The sequence below is a fragment of the Stigmatopora nigra genome, chromosome 13, assembly GCF_051989575.1.
Source record: "Stigmatopora nigra isolate UIUO_SnigA chromosome 13, RoL_Snig_1.1, whole genome shotgun sequence".
Lineage (NCBI taxonomy): Eukaryota > Metazoa > Chordata > Actinopteri > Syngnathiformes > Syngnathidae > Stigmatopora > Stigmatopora nigra.
The window spans coordinates 11,727,501-11,737,500 of NC_135520.1; the positions used below are offsets into that span (position 1 = coordinate 11,727,501).

Here is a 10,000-nt window from a genome sequence, read left to right on the forward strand (position 1 = left end):
CGAAAGTGTGCTTGCGGATGGGAAAAGGTGACCACGTACAGGGGACTACGAATACATCAAGGCCACCTATAGGGCCACTGTGGAGAAAATCCTGGCATACTGCATTACAGCTGGAAGCACGACAGCCGACAGAAAAGCCATGCAGAGAGTGATCAGCACCGCCCAGAAGATCATCGGCTGTTCTCTACCCTCACTGGATGACATTGCAAGCCCTCGCTACCTCAACAGAGCCGGGAACATTCTTAGGGACCCATACCACCATGGTCACAAACTGTTCCAGCTGCTGCCCTCTGGCAGACACTACAGGTCTCACAAATCATGGACAAATAGACGTATGGACAGTTTTTTTCCCCCACAGTATTCAGTACTCTGAAGTTGCGTTAACATAACACACAATCCCTTCTGGTCAATAACTTTGGGGTGTGTAATAACAATGTGCAATATTTGATTGTGCCATATTTTAGAATTTACCTTGCCAAGGTGTGACTGTTTATATTTTCATATTACTTATTTGTGTTTTGTTGTTTTTACTAGGAAAACACACTTTGTGGAGGGGCACCACTAATTTCGTTATACGCAGCTGTGTATGAAAATAAAGACTTTTGATTTGATTTTAAAAACTTAGGGAAGCGGCATCCCACAGAGCTGCCTGATAAACAGATGGAGAGGATCATCATGAGACAATTTGAGAAAATTGACCAAAGCCAACTCCCAGGAAAGTTCAAGGTCTGGTGCTACCAGTTCATACTCTACAGAAGGGTAATGTGGCCCTTGAAAATGAGGGTGAAATCGGAGGCAGATGGTACCCATCGGGCAGATTGGTGTTAAAGCTGGGGTGAGGTAATCATACATTCGACCCAAGGATTGTAGGACCCGACTGAGACTTGTAATAGTTCAAGGCAGAATAAGATAACGTTAGAGATAAAGAGTGTGTATTCACTAGGAGAGGGAGTTAGGCACCCTGAGTCATTAACCCTGCAGGACATTCACAATCCTCCGTTAATGGAGTGGTAACATAAGTTTCCTCATTATACAGTATTCACATTGGGAATTTATGCTTCAGGAACTGATGCCTTAGGACAGATGATTATTATTGGGAAAAAAAATGTTGGACAGACCCAGACACCAGTGTGGGTCCTGGACCGGGGCATGAGGGGTTTTAGTAATTTCATTTATTCATTTCAAATCATGTGACACAAATTTACGATACAGGCTTATGTTTTGGAGGTCACTGAGAATGGGATTGCCAACATCTACCAGAACCCTGAGGTCAAAGGATATAACTCGAACTACGACCTAGTAGAGCAGGGGTGGCCAACCCGCGGCTCGCGAGCCGCATGCGGCTCTTTGCCCGGTTTCATGTGGCTCTTACGTCCATATCAAAGTTTGTATTTGTGTTTTATTTTTATTTGCGTGTGCGCTTCGCTTGAGTTCAATACGGTATTTTCGTCCAATGCGCATGTGCTTGGGATGAAAATACCTCAAAGTTTCCCAGTAGGAGCAAGGTCATTTGAGTAAACGTTTTTAACAGAGTGGGAGAGCTCCCGTGAACCAGAAGCGACAATGAACGGCGTCGCGCACACAAAAAGTATCCCAAAGATCGAGCGTCGGCTGAAAAAGCCACACCCCCTGCGAGGCAGACCAAGGCGAGAGTGCTCAGCCGGGAGCAGCCAATAGGAGAGCGAGGTGTACACCCACGTGGTGGGCGCGCTAGTTAAAAGCCATTCATAATAAATGACAGCTCACAAGGAGCGAATGTTGCGCAAAAATAGGCTCTGATTTTATGACAGAAGTCCCACTAAGTAACATGCATAGTAAAAGAAAAACGCTATTGTAAATTATTATATTTTTGTTTGTGGACTTGGTTGAACTGAGAGTTTGTCTGTGTGAGACAGTGCACACAATGTTCATTGTTGATAATGACTGGCCTGTGCTGTTAGTACTGTAGGAGTCAATTTATGTCATTACTATGCTGGTGTGTGACATTTACAATAAATCTGTGTGATGTGGCTCTTTGCGGTAACACAGTAAAAAATGTGGCTCTTTGCGGTAACACGGTAAAAAATGTGGCTCTTGGTCTCTGACTGGTTGGCCACCCCTGTAGTAGAGGGATAAATTATTATTGTTATGGATAATTATACAATAACAGATTCAAAGGGAGGAGCAGGCATACTTGATTTTTTTTGTTGAAAAAATTACTGCTAAAGGTAGGCATGCAGTGGAGTTATATCATATAGATTGTCCTTTCTGCTACTACGAGTAATTTGAAATTGGTTCTTAATCCTGCGGACCAAGAAAATTTTAGTGTCACTACTAGGTTTGAGTCGACCTGCTCATATCAACTGATGTCCAGAGATACTTTGAGTGTGTCTGCTAGCGCTCAGGCGACATATAGGCATTGACTCAGGTCAAAGGAGCACTAACATGTTGGATGATGGATGATGATGGATTGCCAGTATCGGTTGGACACCTGGACCCACGGTTTTGAAATTTTACCATATTATTGAACCCTGAGAAATCAACCAGTCTGAGAAAAGCTAGCTCCGACCTATGGTGGGATAACTCCAAATGTGATTAAACTTCTCTCTGACTAGGTAATCGACAGAATGAACGTGGTCTTCCTTTTAGGCATCTGCAGAAGATCTTCAATATGGCACACAGTTTGCAACATTAATTCAAGGAGATTGATGACAACCTGGTCAGAGCCATGGAATTTGGCAATTGTCTTGACAGTGTCATGTCCTTCTACAAAAGTATATTTGTGCAAGTAAAGAAACGGCAGTCGCCATGTTCCTTGTGCGCCGTAAACCTCTCGCAGGAAGAGGCTCCTTCTGTTCCATCGATGATCCAAAGCCTCTCTAATCTGACGAAGAGGACTTGCACTAAAACTCCCAATAACATCCTTTAAAATTTATTTCTTTATTATTTAAATAAAGCGGAGAGGAACTATTTTCCCTGTGAGTAGAGTATTTACATTTTTTATTTATGGATTATATTTAGATATTAATACATTATAGTCCTTTCATATGCATATAGCTGTAATATTTAATAAATCCACTTCTTGATAATTGTACTTGTATTTTTGTATAGGCCCAAAAACGTGTAAAGTATGGTAGTAATAAAAAGGGTGATTCTACTTCATGTTTTTTTTATTAACGCAGCCATGTCTGGTCTACAGTATCCGCAATATTTGAGCGATTACTGTAATCTGCAAACATCTATATACAAACATGACCGTGGGGCGAAGAAAAGTAGTGTCAGTCTGAAAATAACAGTACTAAGAACACTTAGGGGTCAAATGAATTAGACATTCATTGCTGTCAATAGCATCCAATGAGTTAAAAAGTACTTGAACTGACCTTAGCAGTGTTACAAAACTTCTGCCGCAACCTAAGCAGAAAGTCTTCGTCCATGTGTAGTACGGCATCAATGTCACTCATTTCGGCCTGGAAAGCTGGACTTCCCATGATCCTCTCGCTGTCAGTAGTAACGGCCGGTATAATAATGGAAATAAAACACATATATAATGAAATACAGCATGAACAGTTGATACGTGAATGGAATAACTAGGGCCTGACCTGTTGTAGCGGTGCAAGATCCAATCCAGCAGGGCATAGAGGTCACGGAGGCTCGTGGCACGGGCCTCCAGCATGCACAAGTGGCGGCAGACAGCAGCGTGGTAGCTCCGCACGTACGTGGGGAAGACCTGGAAGCTGGGTGGGTAGCAGCGCCGAAGCTCTACCTTTACCTTCTCCAGATCCTCCACCACTGTCGTGCCCAGAAGGCCCAGGTGGACTGCTAGCCATGAGGCATTACTGAAGGTAGCAAGGTTTTGCATTTTGTCAGGGCAAAATAAAGGTTTTATTTCCGCATTAATCAATAAACCAATGATTTCAAATGTCAGTTCCCTGAAAAGAGAAATAAAGAAATTGCTTTTAAAAATGCTGTACAGTGATACCGTATTTACTCTCATAGAAGCCACGCGCGCGTATAAGCCGCACCCTGATTCACAATTCCCACCTCCATATTCATGGTTTTAATAGGGAGTACAAATGTGTTACTTTGAAGGTAAAATCTTAAGAAAAATCATCGCACGTGGAATTTATGAGATACTGTGTGAATCAAAAGCAAATTATTAGGGTCAATATCATAAAGGAAGTTAATATGCCTGTTTTTGTAAATGCAAAATATCAAATTATTCAATTTGAAAAAAATAAATAAGTCTATCTTGATGGGAAGCTGATGCTTTCTAATTACAGTAATTACAATTATCTTACCAGAAATTTAAGGTGTGGCTGCCATATTGCTTCTAATGTCAAAATATCTCAATTATTCGGGTGGTTCATGTTACTCCAATAGTTGTCACTTTCGAACAAGAAATACAACAAAAATAGACGGCAGCGCCCTACGTAAGATGGCTGGCCAGGACCTAGGCAAGATGGCTGTGCAGTGACGGGAACGAGTTTTTCCACGTTTTATGCAAATAGATACATTTTTTTCTTGAATTTACATTTTGTTTAGCATTTTATGTTTATCTTTTCTCTATTCATAGATAAATAAAAGTGTTGGCCGAATTCGCGTTCGTTATGACGTCACGCGCCGACGCAAAGGCGTCCTTTTGTCGTGACTTCATCGTGTCACAGCGGCATCAATTTGGAGTTTTTTACATGTCATGTTTTTATGCGCATATAAGCTGTACCTTCGATTCAGTCATAATCCTAAAAAAGTGGCTTATATGCGAGTAAATACTACATACATACATTTACAAAACAGCCTGACTGCCTGCCAATTCGCCAATGACGGCGCTCCGGAATCAGTATGAAAGTGAAACAATGATGCTCTTTGCCCCTCCTAGGAACCAGGAGTGGTAGATGGGGGACAGGGGATGTATCTGATGATCTTTTGAGCTGTGGTGATCAACCTCTGAATTCTTTTCCTGTCTACTTCTGTACGGCTTGAGAACCACACTGACACAGCATAGGTCAGTACGTTCACAATGACCGACCGGTAGAAGGTCATGCAAGTCAGTGTTGAGTTGCTCCTTCCTGAGTACTTTTAGGAAATGTGGCCTCTGCTGCGCCTTCTTGACAAGTGCTGTGATGTTTGCTGCCCAAGAGAGGTCACCAGAGATATGGGCTCCATGGAATTTTGGAAGACTACACTCTTTCCACTCATTCAGCATTGATATACTTGGGGGCAGGACGAGCCATGTTCTGTCGGAAGTCCAGGATGAGTCCCTGGTTTTAGAAATGTTCGAACCCAAGTTATTGAAACCGCACCACTAGCTGAGTCTACGGTCCTCATCTCTGTAGGCCATCTTGTTCCGCTCTGTGATCATCCCCAAATTTTACAATGATGTTCTCAGGGAGCGTGGGTCTGCAGTCGCGTATTTAGAGCTAATAAAATAGTGGACTCAACATATAGCCTTGGGGTGAGTCGGCGTTGAGCGTGTGGGTGGATGAGAGGTGGTGATCCAGCTGGGCGGAAGTGGTCCAGGTTGTTTGGGGTTGACTTTTTGGGCAATAGGATGGTGGTGGTCGATTTTAGGCAGGTTGGGATGGTGGCTTCTTTTAGTGACAGGTTGAAAATGTCAGCAAAGACTGGTGCTCGTTGGTCAGCCCGTGTTACCGTGGTATTCCATCCAGTCCTGTGGCCTTCCTGAGGTTGACAGCACAAAGCACACATCTCACACTCACTCGCTCCACGGTGAGTGGGTGGTTTCAGAGGTTGGTATGAGATGTATTAGAGTCGGGGAAGGCCATCGTCACACCAGGTAATAATGGTTCGTCTTTAGGGCTTTTCTTGTCGGCTAAGAGGGGGGTGTGATGGGGCCATGAACAATTAGAGGTGGTCTGACTGTCCAAAGTGTGGGAGTGATATAGCATTGTATGCACACTTGATGTTAGAGTAAACATGATTTGTCAGGAGTGGCTCGTTTTCCCCTCCTGGCTTGACGTCATTTTTATTTCAGCTGTGTTCAATTACTTGGTTAACTTTCCCCGAGTTATTTAAGGGCTGCGGTTAGTGTTAGTCGTTGTCGGATCGACTTTGCATCATATTGACGTCACTTCCTACATGCTACGCCGAGACGTAGCCTATGGTGCTTCATGGTAGATTACTACATGTTTCGTTTCAGTTGCTTTTGGTCGATTCAAGCCCTTGTTGTTTTGTAAGTTTTGTTGAGTTATTAAACCAAGCCAACAATGAGAACAGAACGGTCTCAATCTCTCCAGCGTCACCGCGTATGGGTAACAATTCCCCCGGTCGCGCCACGCTGCATGGCGCATAACAATGATGCAGAGTTTTATCCACTCTTGGTGGACATTTCACGTGCTGGTAAAATTTCGGCAAAACAGATTTGAGATTTGCCTAATTAAATTCACCTGCCATGATGTGGTTGCCACTTGGGTAGGCGCGCTGATGATTGTTTAAGGTGTCCTTTAGTTGAAAGAGGGTGGTTCTTATGGTAGCGTTCGGGGCTATGTAAAGAGCAATAATGATAATGCCGGTTGGCTCTGTGGGCAGAAAGAAGGGTCTGCATTTCACCTACTTGAGTTCGAGATCGAAGGAACAGTGTCTATCCAGGATAGTACTATTGATACACCATCAATCATTCACATAGATGCAAAATCCACCGACTATAGCCCTCCAAATTGCTAGTCTTGGCCGATCTGAGTAGTGTGCGGCTGGCAAGCTGCAACGTAGTGTGGGGAATTTGTGGGCGTAGCCATGTCTTGGTGGTAGTTAGCATGCAGCAGTCTGGAACGTGGCAATTTACGCGCAGCTGAAATTTCAAATGGTTCATCTTGTTTACGATGGATTTTGACATTTGCAAGGTTTTCTGAGCTTAGTCAACAGGTCACCTCTGGAGCCTCGCTTCTGCTTCTTAACCCAACGCCCCCTCCTTCACCGGCCAGACCCGATAACAATCCATGGAGGCCCCGCTAATCTCGGTATCTTTTTCAGAATGCTGTGGGTACGATGGAATTCGCTAAAAACTATAATTTCCTTCTGGGAACCGATGTTTAATTAGTCTATATGGTTATATTTTATGTTCAAGTCCGGCATTGACAAAAAAATGCGCGAAAAACATGCAAAAAAACGTGAAACTGGTAGATGGAGCTTTAAGCGGCTGCATGCTTACGCACCTCCATGTTGGCCAAATATTAGGATATTTTCAAACATCTGCTTTTGCTCTAGAAAACAATCATATAATTCCATAATATTTATAGTCCAAATTTGCAATCCTTCATTTTTGGCTCGATGCCCATCCACACAAATCGTGAAGCCCAGAATCATACAACAGTAAATAACAATTTCTGTATCAGTTGACTCATGCCCAAAATAATTAGTTTAAAAAGCCACAGTAAAAGGTTTATAACAGGCCTCGTCTGGAGTTCACCTACCTGTGGTTAGTGGGCTCCAGATGTACGTTCTCAACTTTGTCTCTAGCACCCTCCTCCACCGCATCCCTCCAAGCATCCATCCAGCTCCCCTGGAGTCCACTAGGTTCCCAGGACTGCTTGTCCTCTTCCTGGATGATGCGGGCCACATGGACCAGCAGCCCCGCATTCCTGGCGGGCAAGGAGACCGAGCTGCGGACGATGGAGGCCATCTTGAGGCGCAGGTCGCAGTAGAGGAGGGTGAGGTCCTTTTTCCTCTTGGCCAACTCCACAGGGGAGGCTTCCTGGGCTAGACACAGATGCTCCCTCTGGAACTCCCCTCGCAGGGCCAGCAGATGAAGGTGCGCCTCTTCCAGGACCTCCATCTGAATCAGTTTGTTAATCTGCATCACTGCAAAAAGAAAGTGATTTCAAAATTGATGCGTGCTGTAAAGGTTGTACAACATTTTTGTCTATATAAGAAAGACAGTAGAATATTGAACAGTTCTACAACCGGTGCTTCAGTTGGCGAGGAATAATTCTTTCTGACTGATTTCTAACTCAAATAACATTTCGGAAAATCGCTCGTTCGCACAGTGGCTTGTAGGCGTAATTTAAGAGGATGCCTGAGACCAGGTCCGCCTGCCAAACCCAAAGCAACGTCCCATTTGAGCCTCCGGGAACATACTTGCAAAATTCCGACGTGATTCATAACACCTAGAACAAATGGCAACAGACACTGCCTGGAAAGACGTTAAGAACTAAAAAGAGTGACTTTTTGTTGCCACTAGTTGGTGTTGTGGAGTTTAAGGAAATAACTACACGCCTGTTCAGTTTGTTTGACTCTCGAGAAACTCTGGAAATTTGACACAGATGTGTTCAATTATAGGCACAATGAAAACACTGAGCTGTTTAGGCACGCCCACCTACAAACCCAAGACAATCCTAACACCAGTCAGTTAAATCAAAGATCTAACTCAGTGGTCGGGAATACTTTTGACAACATTCTTATGCAGTTGCTAATCAATGAGAATATGCATTCTTGCAGTCTAATGCAAAAAAGAAAATTTAAGCAGCACTGGACGTAGTATCTCAGTTCTGTTCCCAGCGGATTCCATATTTTAGCTCACAGATTAGCGAAGAGCCAGATGCACCCATCGAAAGAGCCTCATGTGGCTCTTGAGCAATAGGTTCCCTACCCCTGATCTAAAGTGTTTGGCAATGTAGTGAGTTTGGTACATTGGCAAAGAATAATTGGTCTTTGAGCCCTCATGGAGGTCACACCCAATTATGAAAACTTTGATAACGCAAGTCTCATGAACAGATCAATCAAGTTTGAGGCGGATCTGTAAAGTCCCTTGGACGAGATCGTTGAAATGCACAGTGCAAGTGGCCAAAAGTAAGGGCATGCAGTTTGCCACAACGGTTCCACGAGATTGATGAATGATTTGTGAATTAGCTTGATAGTGTCATATCTTTGTACAAAAGCATTCATTTATTCATTCATTCATTCATTTTCTGTACTGCTTTATCCTCACAAGGATCATGGTGTGTTCTGGAGCCTATCCCAGCTGACCTTCGGGCACGAGGTGGGAGACACCCTGTATCGGTGGCGAGCCAATCACAGGCAACGAAGAGAAACAACCAATCACGCCCATATTCATACTTGGAGGCAATTTAGAGTGTTCAATCAGCCTACCATGCATGCCTTTGGAATGTGGGAGGAAACCAGAGTACCCAGAGAAAACCCACGCAAGCCCCGGTAGAACATGCAAGCTCCACACAGGTCACCCATGACCCCAGAACTGTGAGGCCGACGCATGTACAAAAGCACATTTTGTATATAAAAAAAAAAAAAAAAAAACAGCGATCACAATTCCCCATCACCATATTCTTTGTGCGCTGTAAACCCCTCGCAGAAGCTCCTCCTGCTGACCCTAGGGCATTTATGATTTGGACTAAAGCTCCAATAGCCATTTTTTTAAGTGCAAGTGCAGAGAAAATATTTTCACTATACAGTACTTCAAGTGTTTATTTTTTTTCATATGAGTTTTCTATTTAGATATTCATAGATTTATTCATACGTCTATAACTGGAATATTTTTTTATTATTTTTTTCCAAGATGGTGCCGTTTACTCATTTGTTTTTTGTGGTTTACAGTGTATTACATTTTAATATTTCTTTATACATTCCTTTTTACTTTATGTTGTACTTTCTACTTTTTCCGTTGATGTTTTTACAACTTTCTTTGTTCTGTTAGCCTGGCTTCTTTCCGCTACTTCTTTTTTGGAACCATTCAGCCAAGCCTACGCTGTCATACACATGGGATTAGCTGTGAACAATACGCAGCAGAAAGAGCAACACCTCAATGGGATCCAGAGTTAGACAAAAATGCAGGGAGAAGAAGCGACGCTTCAGACCAATCATTCCAACTATTATTATGGAGAAAGGGAGATCCCTCCCTTAAAGGATGGAAGAGCTGTCAGCGCTTACCAGGCCAGAAACTGAGTTGAGGGGTTGTACTCTGCTACTGTTGATTCTTCAGCTCCAGACTACTGTGGGACTGTGCGGATAAGCTTGGAAGAGTGACTCTGCACATTTTCAACCTCGGTCTCAG

The 10,000-nt window shown here is 43.4% G+C and overlaps 1 protein-coding gene across 2 annotated transcripts in view; it reads right to left on the reverse strand.

The window, feature by feature from the left end:
- Positions 1–10,000, reverse strand: part of LOC144206587 (exocyst complex component 3-like protein 4) — a 38,849-nt gene that overhangs the window by 24,286 nt on the left and 4,563 nt on the right. Inside the window, exons 5-7 of one of the 2 annotated variants that reach the window (XM_077731637.1) lie at positions 7,407–7,794; positions 3,579–3,815; positions 3,360–3,477 (exon numbers count right to left, since the gene is read on the reverse strand). In XM_077731637.1, the coding sequence (XP_077587763.1) occupies positions 3,360–3,477; positions 3,579–3,815; positions 7,407–7,794 (743 nt within the window). Of the gene's footprint in view, positions 1–3,359; positions 3,478–3,578; positions 3,909–7,406; positions 7,795–10,000 lie in introns of both variants that reach the window. The other variant, XM_077731636.1, reaches the window with a different exon arrangement.